General features: G+C 44.6%; 1 protein-coding gene across 4 annotated transcripts in view; it reads left to right on the forward strand.

Moving 5' to 3' along the window:
- Nucleotides 1–15,439, forward strand: part of SLC44A2 (solute carrier family 44 member 2 (CTL2 blood group)) — a 106,359-nt gene that overhangs the window by 14,289 nt on the left and 76,631 nt on the right. The window contains exon 1 of one of the 4 annotated variants that reach the window (XM_081947130.1): nt 1,327–1,428. The exons of 2 other annotated variants lie outside the window; for them this stretch is intronic. In XM_081947130.1, coding sequence (XP_081803256.1) covers nt 1,392–1,428 — 37 coding nt within the window. In that variant the 5' untranslated portion in view covers nt 1,327–1,391. Of the gene's footprint in view, nt 1–1,326; nt 1,429–15,439 lie in introns of those variants that run through there. One more of the 4 variants, XM_081947131.1, reaches the window with a different exon arrangement.

Consider the following 15,439-nt stretch of genomic DNA (forward strand, 5'->3'; position numbering starts at 1 on the left):
AGAGCTCCCTATAAATGTTCTGGATAGTCATACTTAATATAGATTGACGGACTAGAGCAGCTATTGGCTATATTCAGACGTTGCATAAAACAATAAAGTCAGTTAAATACAGGAAGTCCTCAATTTAGGACCACAATTGAGCCCAAAATTTATGTTGCTAAGGGAGAAATTTGTTAAGTTTTGCCCCATTTTATGACTTTTCTTGCCACATTTTTTAAATGAATCAGTGCAGTTGTTAAATTAGTAACCTGATTGTTAAGTGAATCTGGTTTCCCCGTTGACTTAGCTTCTCAGGTTGCAAAAGGTGATCACATGACCCAGAGACACTGCAACTGTCATAAATGTGAGTCAGTTGTCAAGCATCTGAATGTAAATCACGTGACCATGGGGATGCTGCAAGGAGCCATAAGTCTGAAAAATGGTCATAACTCACTATTTTCAATGCCATTATAATTTCAAAGTGTCTCTAAGTGAACTGTGTAAGTTGTGGATTACCTGTACTGCAAAATCATTTTTTAGTTTAATGTGATATATGGATCCAGAAAAGAATGTGTAGTAATTATGTCTTAGTAACGGTAATTATCTGTGAATGTAGACTAACAATGTGAGAAGCTGAATGACAGGCAGTAGAACATTTGCTCAAGACAAAAATGGGGATGGTGGGAGGGAGGAGGTCAGATGGAGTCACTTGGCACCTTTCTAGATGTGATGCGATTCCTTAAACTTCCATGGTTCTTGGAAATTCTGAACATTGCAACCCTGGAATGCTGGAAAGTATCAGCTTGAGCAAGACTAGGTGTAACTGAGTGAAAAAAGAAGAGAGCTGATGGCAGGCTCCTCTGTTGACACTAGCAGCTAGCTCAAGGATAACCAAATCTGTTCATTGAATTAATTCTGCTTAACTCACAACACATCAAACTGAAATGCAGCTGAGCATTTTAAATTCAGGCTGTCTTGCAAACGCGAGAAACCCAAGTTCACTTCACCACCGTTGCTGTTCTCTTGTTTTGAAAGCTACATCCCATAGTGGGGAGAGGTGGGGTAATTTCGAGATTTTTGGTGTTGCATTTGGTTGAGAAAATCGAGCGTCCAAGGCTCTGTTTGGTAAAAGAGCGGCGTGGGGAAGAGTAAACCAGCTGCTCTAGTCCATCACGAAGCCGTAAGGCTGTTTCTGTAGGTGGCTTTTCGAGCGCAGACAGGCGCCTGTCAAGGAGCATTGGCCGGGCGGCTCTTCTCCCCCCACCCACTTTCTGCTGATTTGGTTAGTTCGGCCCCCCCGAAGGAGAGACAATCCAAGGCGCCTCATTGGGTGGCTGTTCAGCAGCTGACTTGGAAGGAGGGTGGGGAGAAAACGAGAAAACGCGAGCAAGGAAACCGAGAAGGCGGATGGGATGGCGAGGGAAGAGGAGATTTACTATGGCAAGCACGGTAAGCCCCAATTGAGCGCATTTGTTCCCCGCCCTCTTCTACTCTTGGCGAGGGATAGCAGCAGGTGATCTTGGCCTGGTACAGATCTGGGAAGCGGCTTCCGCGGTTGGCCAGGTACCTGTCTTAGGCTTTGGTCACCTCCGGACCAAAGGAAAGAATCTTGGCGATCTCTTGTGCGGACGCAGTCACTGGTTTTGCTTCGCAGCCGTGTAGCAGCTTTCCTCACATCTGTCTTGGCTCCCAAGGCGGATTCGGAAGATATTGCAAAGAATACTGTGGAAAACCACTAGGAAAGGAGTAGGAGAGTAAAATAATTGAGCAAACCAAACAGGGTTAGGATCAACGCAAAGGAAAGGCCTTTTGCTCCGGCCAGTTCGCATTCTACCACTCTCGTTTCCGCAATTCCCTATTTAATGTTTGAGTTTACAAGTCCCTGAAACTATGCTAAAGCTGGAGTGGATCGTTTGTGGTTCAGCAAGTTGTAAAGCAATCTCTTGGCAAAATACAGAAACAGACTGACGATAACTGCCCAGAGTCACTGTGAGTTTGGATCATATAAATTTAAGTTATTAATTATTATTAAAGCTAAAGTACTGTAGTTTTCTTATTTGGGCATATTCAACATTTTGTGTTCTGCCTACTTCAAAGGCTCTGGGTGATTTGTAACAATCCTGATACATCAACATATAATGAATGCCACAGTCCCCTAGTATTAATAGTCAAATTCCTGATTTAATAAAACCAACTTTTGCAAAATGGCCCAGTAAGAAAGCTCATCCCCACCAAGTGTTCCCTGGAACAGGATGTAGTCTTCTGCCTCATGAATGCCTGGGGCTACCTTGAGAAAAAACTCCATAGGGCTGTGGAAATATAGCTGTTAGATTTTAACTGGGAGTTTTTTCCCTGAGTGTTGTGATTATTAAGTCTGTCTCCGAAGTGGTAGGAAAAAAAAGTAATCAAATCTCGATTATATAGTTATCCCTGTTGATTTGTATACTTGTGGGATCTTAAATATGATTGAAAGACAAGAAAACAAAACTAGGGCAGGGATTTGAAATATGTTGTAAACAAATATTTAAGGCTTAAATATAATAGACTATAGATCTTAGACCACGGTCTGCATTACCTACAACAAGGGCTTCTGGAAAGGAATGGTATGCACCTCATAAGAACCAGGAAGAATGTATTCAGAAAAAGACTGGCTCAGCTTATCCAAAGGGCTTTAAACTAAAATTGTGGGGGTGAGATGACCAATCTTTAGACCAGTGGTTTCCAACCTTTTTTTGTCCATGCCCCATCTAAGCATCTCTAAAATACTGATTCCCCCCTCCATGACATATAATTCTTACTATTGAAAAAGTTAACTCCTATGCACACGGAGGAAGCCTAAGAGGCCATTAACAAGGTTCCAAAGAACATGGCATCCATGAAAGAGAAAAATAAAAGAACGAAAAACAGTAGAAGTACTGAGGAACTTAAAAAATAATAGTATGAAGGGATATGAAAAAACAGCAAATAAAGTTTCAAAACATAATAGAGAACTGAAATGCATAAATATAAAATAATTTTAATGAAAGCTTTTTCTGTAATACTTTAATCATATTAATTAGTATACATATTAAAATAAATAAATTCAAAGTACATGTTGAGCTCACCTCAAGATCATGTTTACAATGCAATCCTATGCATGTCTACTCAGAAGTAAGGACCATTGTCTTCAATGGGGATTACTCCTGGGAAAATGTTGTAGGATTGCAGCTTTAGTCTACTTAAATTAGTGAGATCCTTGTGATTGATGCCTGTTGCAGAGAGATTTTATATTAGGCTCCAATTTAGTCAACTTCATTCTCAAGTCTCAGTGATATCCAGTCTATTTCTTTTCTTCAGTAGCAAATCATTTACAGCACTAAAGCCATGTTCAGCTAAATATGAAGATGGGAATGGTAACCACAGTTTTCTTGTAAAGTTGGTTGAATTTGGGTATTTAGTTTCTATCTCATCACAAAGCCATGCCATCACTCCTTTTATATTTTCAAGTTTTAAGTGGCTCATCATTTGCATTTCCAAGAGTTGTTCTTGGTACTATATTGAAATATCAGATAGATCCACCAGCACTGGCTGCACTACCCATGTTGGAAAATCAATTTGTTTTAAATCAGAAAATCTTTCTTTCAAATCTGAGGCCAATATTTTCAGATGATTCACAATGACAGATATAGCAGCATCAGTCACCTCACACTTTTTTAGCCAATGAAATGTACATTTTTTTGTCAGAAATATGTTTTTGATATACGTAAGTCTATAATTGTAATGAAGCCAAATATCTTTGCTTTTGCATCAGTAAGAGTTTTATTTGTTCCTGTTTATTCAACATATTCAGTTTTTCAAAGATATCTGCTAAATAATGCCCAAATGCTTTACCATCAATGGTTAGCAGCTTCTTCGTTTCAGGCTTGTCGTTTAAAAATCACTAAGAACATAATATAGTTCCATGAATCTTTTCAAATAATTTCTCTTTGACAGCCACCTTACCTCAGTGTGAAGTACAAGTCCCACATGCTCTGCATTTTTATCTTCACAAAATTGCTTAAAAAGACACTCACATTTGGCATTAGCTTTTATAGTATTGATACATTTTATAACTGATTTTAGTACCTCATTTTTGGACACTAAGTTCTCTCTATGAATAACACTGCACAAGAAGCATTTCTGGATTCCCATCTTTCATCAATTTTAAGCAGCCATTTTTCTTGCACATCAACAGGATCACCATCTGCAGGACAAAATGTTATGTTTTCCATTGATATATTATTGACATCTAAGTAATTTTTAGCATGTATGTATGTATGTATGTATGTATGTATGTATGTATGTATGTATGTAGTGGTTGTGGTGGTCTCTAATGATTTGCAGAATAACATTTCTAGAGCAAATTCACCTTTATCAATATATCTTGCATAGGTTACCAATACGGCCTCATTGTCTCTCAGAATTGATTCATTCATTTATACTGAGAATTTTCTTGATTTCAGCTTTTCAACAAGTTGTGTTTCAATATCTTCACTAACAGTATTGGGTTTTTATATATAATTTTTTTTTCCTTTTCATAACAAATAACCATATGTATACTGTTACTTTACCACCATTATTCTGTATTATTAAATATTTAACATCAATTCAGCTTACCATCTGTTGGTGACATAGAAAAGCAGACGCAGACAGGAGTAAGGTTGTCCTGGGAAGGCCACCCGATGGAAGGCACCCCAAAGGGCACCCACCCAGAGCATTGTTCGGAGCTCCCTTTTATTGTCAAACTTCTCAGAATAGTAAAAGTTCATTGGACAGAAAATACACTTGGCAATTATTGATTGGTTTACAGATGCATTCTCTCCTCATGAACACCTCATGGTATAGATAGTGACTAGTTAATATTTTGCTGCATGGAATGTGATGTCTACGTGTACATTCCATTGTGCCTTTCTTGTAAAAAGAGATTAAGAGCCAAAGGATTAAGAGAGGAAGGAATGTGGATTTTGACTGATTTAATCAATGTGGTTTGCCAACTACTGATTAATCAATTAACCCTACATTTCCTCCTTTCTTTTATTTTAATTCATTTTGTTTTAACCATTTGCACGCATACATTATGTCACCACTATGAGGTCGAATTCTGGGCCGAAACATTGTTATTAATGCAGGTACACATTGAATGCAGCAACAGCAACAAATTAACATGATTCTCTGCGATTTCTCAGTCTTCCCTTTGGTGGACGATCTGTTATTATAATAGAGGGAGCAATATATCCTAATGTACATCGACCAGACCACCATGCAGGAATACGTTGATACGCTCTTCTTCCACATAACATCCAGATGTTATCTAATGTATTTGTGGTGTGGTTATTTTCTGATACCAATTGTTTAACCATAGCTCTTACTAAATTACATAAGTGTAAACCATTTGTTTCGATGCTTTGCAATATAGTAGGACACCCCTGTGCTATTGGACAACCTCCCATGATTTGATTTGTACAGCCAAATTCAGTATAATTTGTAAGATGTTCAACAAAGGTTTGATTCAAATGTGAGTTATTATGTGTTATGGGGTTGTTCAACACAAATGTTTTGTCACAATATGGATATTTTCCTACATACAAAGTATTCTTATTGCTAGTGGTATTAGTATATTCCCAACAATATGCTGCCTTCTCCTGAATTCTACTTCCAATCGCTAAAGTTGTATAGCTAGTATGTTCTTTTTCCAGTATTCCATCTTATCCAAGGATGTTGTATCCAGCCAGTTTTGTTAAAAGGCACTGCATGTACCATGAGTCCTCCTTTTGTTTGTGTAGGAACATGCATACAAATCCAACAATAAGTTCTGTTAACTATTCTTGAAACATTTGAACATCCCACAGAAAGTGATTTTGGTCCCAAAGTCCTTGTTCTGGAATGCTGTCCTGTGGGGATAGCGTTGCCAAAGTTGGAGGGAAAAGACATGTAAAAATAGATACACTACAATAGTGAGAGAGTTCGCATTTAGGCAAAAAAAAGCAGCCACTAAAAAGCTATCTGGTGTTGGCTCCACGTTCTGATCTTGTAACAACTGACTGGCTTGAGCAGACAAAGCCTTAATCTGTCCCCAAATTGGCTTATGTTTCTTCCGAGATGCCTGGTCTCGATCTGTTTGAGGATTCTGCAGGCTGAGGGAGAAGTTGGGTATTGGATTTTTCAATCTTTCCAAGGTTTTACACACTGCGCTGGTTGGAGCAAGCACAGCAGCATATCCTCGTCCCCATGTTAACAGAGGAACCGGACCATGCCATTCAGGATTAGGTAACAATCTATACATTACTTGTGGCTGAGAATGACTCGTTCTATGGCCAAAGTGATTATCCACTGGAGTAGATAAATTTTTTATATTAAGATGATTTAATGTGAATAGAACTTTTTTCAGCCATTCCTGTTTCCCAGGAAGGCCTACGGGATTTTCCACTGTTTGTTTATGTTTTTCCAAAGCTGATTTTGGGGTATGATTAGCTCGTTCTACAATAGACTGCCCTGTGGAATTATAGGGAATGCCAAAAATGTGTTTAACTTGCCATTTCTCACAAAATTCAGCAAAGAGTTTACTACAATATGCTGGACCATTATCTGTTTCTAAACTAGAGGGTAGGCCCATAACAGCAAATGTCCTAATGCAATGATTTATAACATGTTCTGTGGCCTCTCCTTTTTGCGGAGTAGCCCAAATGAAGTATCAATTGGAACATGAAGATATTTTCAGGAGAAAAAAAATCAAAATTGTATTCTGAGCAGACAAAAAAATGTAACTGCATAACTTTTATATGCAGATGAAAGAACAGGAGCAGATAGCAGGAGCAGATAACCCATTTACTTCAAATTTCTCAGAAGAGAGAGAAAAAAATGTTTAAAGTGAGCAGAAAAACTTCAGCTGCCTTTAATGATCCAAAAGGAAGGAGGGAAAGAAGGAGGGGGAAATGCACAGAAGCATTCACAGGTATCACTGGGGGCATTTCAAACACACACTCATGGTAAAAATGAACAGACACTCACTCTCCCCACCTTTCCTGCTTCCCTCCAAAGAATGACCCAGAAGGAAGAGGGGGGGGGGGAATTCATACAGCTGGATCCCTTCACTTATCACTCCCTGGGGCATCAGGGACACATACTCACATTCATACTGCAATCAGACCTTCATGCTTGCTCATGCCAACCAATCATAAGTATTTCAGGAAGCTTTTTGTTTTTTCACAAGCCACCAAGCTTCATTTTCTTTTATTAGAGGATCTCACCCTCCCTTCAGATTTGGAAATGATAACACACATACATATACACACATACCATTAAACAACCTTGCAACTTACCATTTCTTTATATGAAAGGGAATCAAACTACATTCATACCAACTTTTACCATCAGCATACTCACATTTGCACTGCAATCACTAATTTCACATTCAAAAATCCCAGTTCATTCTTTCTTCATGCAAAGCAGTTATTACAATTATTTCAGGGAGCTGTACATAAGCCAATGAGCTACATTTTTATTATTAAAGGATCTCAACACACATACACATACATGCACAAATACCATGAAACAACATTTTCATGCCTGGGGGAGGTCCTGACATCTATCCATCCAGACTAATTTTAATGCATTGTTTATTTGGTCAAATACTTCCTTCTGCGTTGCTGTCAATTGTATTAAATCAGAAGGATTATCTCTTAGTTTTAATGCACCAAATAAATACTGGTAGGAAGACCCACATATGGGGGTAACCAGTTAATTGAACTTAAAAGCTGTTGTAATTTAACATATGACAATGTATCCTCTATTTTTAATTGAGGAATTTGTGGGTGTGAATAAATCTGTAGTAGCTTATGACCTAAATAAAGAAAAGGTTCTTTAACTTGTACCTTTTCTGGTGCTATTTGCAATCCATAAACTGCAAGATCTTGAGTCAAGTCAGGTAGCCAATTTTTGCTGCGCCCAAGAATCCTTCTTATTTAAAGTCATGGGCATATTTGTTTCAAATTGTATCATTATGACTCCTTCATAATCAGAATCTACAACCTCCGAGATTATAAAAATTCCCTGTTTACCAGCAGATTAGCAGGCAAGGGACCTTTCAATGGAGATGGCGTTAAGATAACAACTCCTGGAAGAGATAAATTTGTCTTCCTGATTAATTAAATCAATTCTTGCACTGCCGTTTGTGGCTCCTTTGTAATTATTAACTGTAGAGGTGGCAATTTGGCTGGGGCTCTTGATTCATCAGATGGTGGCCAGAAATCAGCAATTTTGTTGACAAAATCTAAATCAAAACTGCCTTCTGGAAGCCAGGTTCCTACTTTAGGACCAATAGAGTAGATTGGCCAGATAAATGTGCAGAGGGTTTTTTACTCAGGTTGAGTAAATGTATACTCACCTGAAGAGTACAATCTTCTAGGGCTGAAAGACATGAGAACAAGATTCCCTCCCCCACAGAAAAGGCATTGTTGGAGGATTAGAGGTAAAGAGGTGTGTGTGTGTGGGGGTAGATAGCTTGCAGGCAGAGTTTGAAAAATAAAACCTCAGTTACTAAACAGATAAACATTGTGGGGATATCACAGGTGAGAAATGGGGTCTGGATTCACATGCTTCAGGAAAGAAATGAACAGGAAAAATCATTTAGACACAATAAATGCAAGGATGAAACTTCTTGCAAATGAACTTAACACATTTCCTGGGTTGTTACTTTAAGTTATAGGGAAGGAAGGAAGAAAAAAAACTTCTCTGTACTCTGTTTCTGCTGGCCAAACAGACACAAAGTAAAGACTCCCATCCCCCTTCACTCAGTTTTCTGGGCCCAACAAACTGAGCGAAGGCAATTTCTCCCAGTTTACTCTTTTCTTTCTTTGAACAATTTAGAATTCTTGTCTTTTTGGATTGGAGACATTTTAGTTACAATTACCTTGAGGGTGCACAAAGACTTAGACACACCTTTTCACAAGGACAAGGAGAAAATAAGAGAGGGGGAAAGAGACCTCTCAGGTTTACACATCCTAGTCATTCCCAGCACAAATCTGTTAAATGAGGGAAGGCACAAATCTTAACAAACAAACCACGTGGTTACATAGAAGACAGAGAAAGAGACAAACAGACAAGAGAAAGAAGAAACCACAACATTTTCCCTTTTCTTTTATACAATACAATACAATACAATAGTAGAGTTGGAAGGGACCTTGGAGGTCTTCTAGTCCAACCCCCTGCCTAGGCAGGAAACCCTATACCGTTTCAGACAGATGGCTATCCAACATCTTCCAGTGTTGGGGCATTCACAACTTCTGGAGGCAAGCTGTTCCACTGATTAATTGTTCTGTCAGGAAGTTTCTCCTCAGTTCTAAGTTGCTTCTCTCCTTGATCAGTTACTACCCATTGCTTCTTGTTCTACCCTCAGGTGCCTTGGAGAATAGTTTGACTCCCTCTTCTTTGTGGCAACTCCTATATAAGTACCTTTATATAGCCAAATAAATTTTCCTGCATCATCTTTCAGCAAAGCCCATTTCTCTACATATCTATTTTGCTTCCTTTTTTTTCCAGTGGGGGAGAGGGAGCGGTCATGTGTGGGTATTCTCAAAGCCTGATTGGTCCAAGGACTGAAAGCAAACTCTTAAATACTCCTGCCTTCCCATTCTTACCCAGTTTCCTCTCAGTCTGTTGGTCCAATCACTGTTGAGATAGGTTATTGAGAGAAAGGTATATTTTAAAAAAATTTTCTTGGAAATTGGATTGTTAATTTGGTTTAATTGGTAACTCTAAATTCAGTTAAATTCTAAATTAATTCAGCTGCGGCCCAAAGGGACAGTCCTTTCTGCTTCGGGCGGTTGGTGGGGGGGCTTGGGGCAATCTTCCTCCCCTCCGCGGGCCTGGAGTTCTAGCCCGATCCCTGGGGCTGCGGGGGTGCCAAGCTCCATTGGGCGGCTGGTGAGTAGCCCGGGCCTACCGGCTGTGTCTGGGGAGAGCCGGGCTTCGCCAACTTGCTGGAGCACGCACGAGACGCCTGCAGAACCGCGGTTTGTGCTCTGGGCGGGTGCCGCGCCTGAATTTAAGGTTGCGAGGTGCAAGGCCTTGACGGGGGGGGTGCGCATGCTGCGCAGGGCCCCAGGAGGCTTTAGGAGACTGCCTTGCCCCCGGATCTGTCGAGGGGGCAAGGGACCTTTCCGCGAGCGCGCGTTTTGGCCCGGTGGCCATTTTGGGGCTGGAGCCACGTGCGCAGGGCTAGGCCTTGGCCCGGGCGGCCATTTTGAGGAAGCCTAGGCTGGCAGGTCCCGGTCTACTGGCAGCTCCTTTAGGCCCAGGTTCCGGCGGGACCTACAGAGGCCTAATTTCATCACCCCAAGCTTCAGAACACGTAAGTGGGGCGATGGAGGAGGGGTCAGAAATTCCCCAGGGTCAGGTGGAGGCCCCTTTGGCAGGGAGTGGAGGCCTGGGGCAGGTGTCTGGGCCCAGGGAGCCCCCAGCCAGGCCCGTGGCCTCTAGTCGGCCTTCAAGATCCACTACAAGGGAGGAGGCCAGGAGGCACAGGGCCTTGGAAAAGACTTTTGCCAGGTCTGAGCGACAGGCCAGGGCTGCTGGGCCTATTTCCTCCAGCAGGTCCAGATCTCTACTCAGGCCTGCTTCAGCACGTTCCTCTCCTAGAGGATTCAGTCCTTCCTCTCCTTCGGCTTCCCCTGCCAGGTCATGCAGCCATTCTAGACGAAGGGAGCATTATTCTCCTTCTCCTTCGGTTTCCCCAGGTTTTGGGAGGGGTAGCTCTGAAGACCCCCTGGAGGGTACCTCTGGGGACCACCGTTATGGCCGTAGGCTGGCACCATGTAGTCCCAGGCATTTTGATAAGGACATGGATGATTTGGAGAATCTCCCTGTAGGGATTCAAAAGCTCATTACCTCTGCCATATCACGGGGCATCGCCCAGCGTGATAAGGGACCTCACTCCTCCAAGTCAAAGGTGGGTTCAGGCCGATCCCATTATAGGGCTCCTTCCCTCTCCCTAGTTAGTGAGGGGTTAATCTTGGGGGAGGAGAACCTCCAGGACATGGGGTTCTCGGAGGATGAGGATGCAGCGCCCTCTGATTCTCCTCGATCCTCGGGCCTTTTTCCTCCAGCCATGTTCAAAACGCTCCTGAACAAGGCCAGAAAGACTACCAAAATTGGGACTGGGGATCCCACTGTGCCACCTCCTAGGGACCCCGATATGGCCATGTTTTCCAACACGGCCACTAACAAGGAGGAAATTCCAACTCTCCCTTTGTTTATGGAAGTACTCACAAACCAGTGGGCCCGGCCATCTAATTTCTCTAATCCGGGGAGCAGTGATCGCAGATTTTATAATGTGGAACAGGCTTTTGCACAAGCCATCCATCTGCCTACCATTGACACCCCTGTAGCTACTCTGGTGCCTTCTTCACTGGTGGTGTCTGGGGATGCGGCTGACAAGTTGAAGCCCGAGGATAAGCGCACAGAGCTTACCTTACGAAAGAATTTCAATGCCACGGCCTGGGCCATTAAGTCTGCGGCGGCAGCGTCTTACTTCAACCGCACCACAGTTATGTGGCTCCGCAAACTCCAGGATCGCATCCCGATCCAGGATGAGCGGATTCACCAAGATTTCACTAAGATCTTAGCGGCCTCGCAGTTCTCTGCCGACGCGACCTTGGACACGGTCAAGTTTGCGTCTAGTGCCCTGGTCACCTCAGTTACTCACGTCGCCTGTTGTGGCTTCGCAATTGGCAGATGGATAACAAGGCCAAGTGGGATTTGGCGGCTGCTCCCTTCAAGGGCCCAAACCTGTTTGGGGAGGCCCTCGATCCAATCTTGGTCGAGAATAAAGATAAAAAGAAGGTCCTGCCGTCCAAGGACAAGAAGTCCGAGTCTAGGTCTCATCCCTATTGTAGGCAGTCTTATAGGGGTTCTAACTATGACCGTGATCAGCGTTTCTCCTCTTTCAGGTCGGACAGGCAGTTCCCTAGGTCATCTTACCAGCACCGGAACAGGTATCAGCAACAGTCCCGGTGGCCCTTTTGAGGCGGAGGTGGTCGTCCCTTCCGCAGAGGGAAATGACTCGAACCCGGTCATCCCATAGGCGGCTGCCTGTCCCATTATGCAGATCAATGGGACGCGATTACGTCAGATCCTTGGGTCAGATTCACGGTTTGCCTAGGTCTCAGGTTAGAGTTTCTCTCCATCCCTCCAGATCTCTTCAGGTTGTTCCCTCCGTCTCGGAGCCTGGAGCGCCGTCACCTGATGGATCAGGCGATTCTTCACCTGCTTGACATTCGGGTGGTGGAGGTTGTTCCCCCGCCAGAGTGGGGCCGGGGCCACTATTCCAATCTGTTCGTGGTCCCGAAGAGTTCAGGGGGCTGGAGAGCCATTCTAGACCTCAAGCGCCTGAACCAATATCTAGCGTACAGGCGCTTCAAGATGTCCTCTCAAGTCTATCCTTCAAGGTATCAGGAAGGGGGACTTCTTAGCGTCAGTGGACCTGACAGAGGCCTACCTTCATATTCCCATACATCCAGCTCACCGCAGGTTTCTAGGGTTTTCCCACGGGAACTGCCACTACCAGTACAGGGCACTTCCCTTCGGGCTAGCTTCGGCTCCCCGAATGTTCATGAAAGTTCTAGCGGCATTGGCGGCTCACCTCCGATCTGTTCCAGTGAGGCTCCAATGCTACCTGGACGATGTCCTGGTCCAAGCGGGCTCGCTTCCTCAGGCGGTCTCGGACCTACGACGCACCATCCAGTGTCTTCAGACCTTGGGGTTTTCGGTCAACTTTCCCAAGAGTCATCTCTCCCCCTCCAGACGCATTCTTCACCTGGGGACCCTCATAGATACTGAGTCAGGAGTGGTCCAACTTTCCCAGGAATGGCAGAAAAGTCTGCAACAGCTGGTAAGAAAGGTTCATGCAAGTCGGTCAGTTTCTGTCCTCACCTTGTCACAGTTGCTCGGCAAGATGGTGTCTTGTATAGGGATAGTTCCGTGGGCCAGACTTCATCTTTGGCCTCTTCAGTGGGAGCTCATTCCGTTCCAGAGGGGGCGGCTGAGCAACTCCCTTCGGCTTCTGCGCCCCTCGGTGGGGGTGCGGGCCTCCCTCAGGTGGTGGATGTCCCCGGCAGTGCAGAGGGGTTGTTTCTTCTGGGAACCGTAGAGAGTGTCAGTGACCACAGATGCGAGTCTCTTTGGGTGGGGGGCCCTGGCGGGCTCCCACCTAGCCCAGGGCAGGTGGACGGCTTCGGATCTCTGACACAATATAAATTGGTTGGAGTTAAAGGTGGCACGTCTAGCCCTGCAGCATTTCTGGACCTCAGTGGAGGGCCGTCATGTGCTCCTCCTGACGGACAATGTGGCCGCCAAGGCCCACATAAACCGGCAGGGGGGGACTCATTCCCGGGCTCTCTGATTGGAAGCCCTCCGGCTCGGGGCCTGGGTGGAGAGGCACCTGGCCTCCTTGGTCTCGAGACACATTTCCAGCCTGGCGAATCACCAGGCAGATTGGTTGAGCTGAGCGACTCTGGACAACGGCGAGTGGCAACTTCACCCGACCTTGTTTTAGAGGGTCTGCCAGAGGCACTCCTCTGGTGGATCTGTTTGCTACCCCGGCGAATGCGCAGCTGCCGCGCTTCTTCTCCAGGTATCAAATCCGGTGGGCGGAGGGCACGGACGCCCTCCGGAGCAGGTGGCCGGCGGGCCTTCTCTATGTCTTCCCTCCAATCCCCCTGGTCCCGGGGACCGTCAGGAAGGTGATGGTAGAGAAGGCACTGGTCATCATGGTGGCCCCATATTGGCCCAGGAGGCCTTGGTTCGCGGATCTCGTCCAGCTCTCGGTGGCCCCGCTGTGGAGGATTCCACAGGAGGAGGAGGTTCTGCAGCAAGGGGTCCTTCTTCACCCGGAGCCTCAGTGGCTCCATCTAACCACTTGGTTATTGAACGGAGACTGTTGAGGGTGGCTAGCCTGTCTGCCGGTGTCATTCACACCATCGAGGCGGCTAGACGCCCGTCAACCACCACGATTTTCAATTCCACCTGGGCATCTTTCGTCAGGTGGTGCGCACCGCTTGGTGTTTCCCCTGAGGGGGCGACCGTTCCGCAAGTTCTAGACTTCCTGCAAGGGGGTCTAGAAAAGGGATTGGCTGTTAACACCCTGCGCCGACAGGTCGCGGCCTTGTCTTCAGTTTTGGGGGGTGGAGGTTCTTCTTCCCTTTCTCAGGTTCCTCTGATCAAGCGTTTTCTGAAGGGGGCGGCTAACCTCCGGCCGGCACCTATTCATAGGTTCCCCTCTTGGGATTTACCCTTAGTTCTCCATGCTCTGACGGGTTCTCCTTTTGAACCTCTTTGCTCTGTTCATCTCAGGCTGCTGCGCCGCTACCATGGCGGCTTGGGCTACTAGAGCTCCCTTTGAGGACATCTGTCGGGCAGCCACCTGGGCTTCCCCGATGCTGTTCATTCACCATTACTGGTTAGACATCTACGCTTCGCCTGAAGCATCCTTTGGCCGGAGGGTCCTTCAGTGGGTGGTGACCGATCCTCCCCCTGGGCCCCAGCCTTTCCTCCCTGGGACGTACGTTAGGTATGTCCCTCACGTGACCCCTCCCTCTACTCTACTGGAAAAAGAATACACGTTCAGATAAGACCAACATTCTTTTTAATGGCCATTTACAAAACTGAGAGTCAGGTCCAGAAGCACTCTGAAATTGCCTACTCCCATTCAAAACAGGAAGGTCTATCATTTATGTGGAATTCTAGCTTTTCACATGACTATCTTTGCAGTTTTGATTTATTAGACCTTATCCGGTTAGTTAAGACGACACACCATTTCTGAGTTAGGGCAGAAAATATAGTCTAAACTGCAGGTTGAAACTATTGAATGATCAGAGAAGAAGAGATAAGTGAAAGAATAAATGGTTTGGGGATCAAATACGGTTGCATGTGATTTGGTATGTACAGTTGGGGCTCAGAATGGAGGAGCGAAGTAAAACATGAGTTTATCTTACAGAGACTATCTTTTGGACTTTAAGGTTTGTTGTTGTCTGGTCACTAAGTCTTGTCTAGCTCTTCATCATCCCATGGATGACAGCTCTCTAGGGGCCCCCGTCTTCTACTGTCTCCTAGAGTCTGTCCAAACACATGCCTATCACATCCATACCCTATCTAAACAGCTCACCTTGTTCTTATCCTACCATTCTACTTTTGTTAGCTGTCAAACTTTGCTACAAGGAGTTTCGAAATATCCTATCTGGAATTGATTTCTGCCTGCAGTATTTTCTTTGCTTATGAATGGAGCCATCTAGATAGTTGGCTTCCTCTTTCAATAAGTTCTTTATCTCCTTAAGTGCTGGCAGCTGCTGTGGGCTATTAAGAAAGACTGGAGGCTGCTTTCTGCCCCTAAAACATGTTTCTCCATTTCTCCTTTAGGGAAATATAATAATATTCCTTTTTAAATATTTCC

This window comes from Natrix helvetica (genome assembly GCF_964273705.1).
Source record: "Natrix helvetica genome assembly, chromosome: 1".
NCBI classification, from domain to species: Eukaryota; Metazoa; Chordata; class Lepidosauria; order Squamata; family Natricidae; genus Natrix; species Natrix helvetica.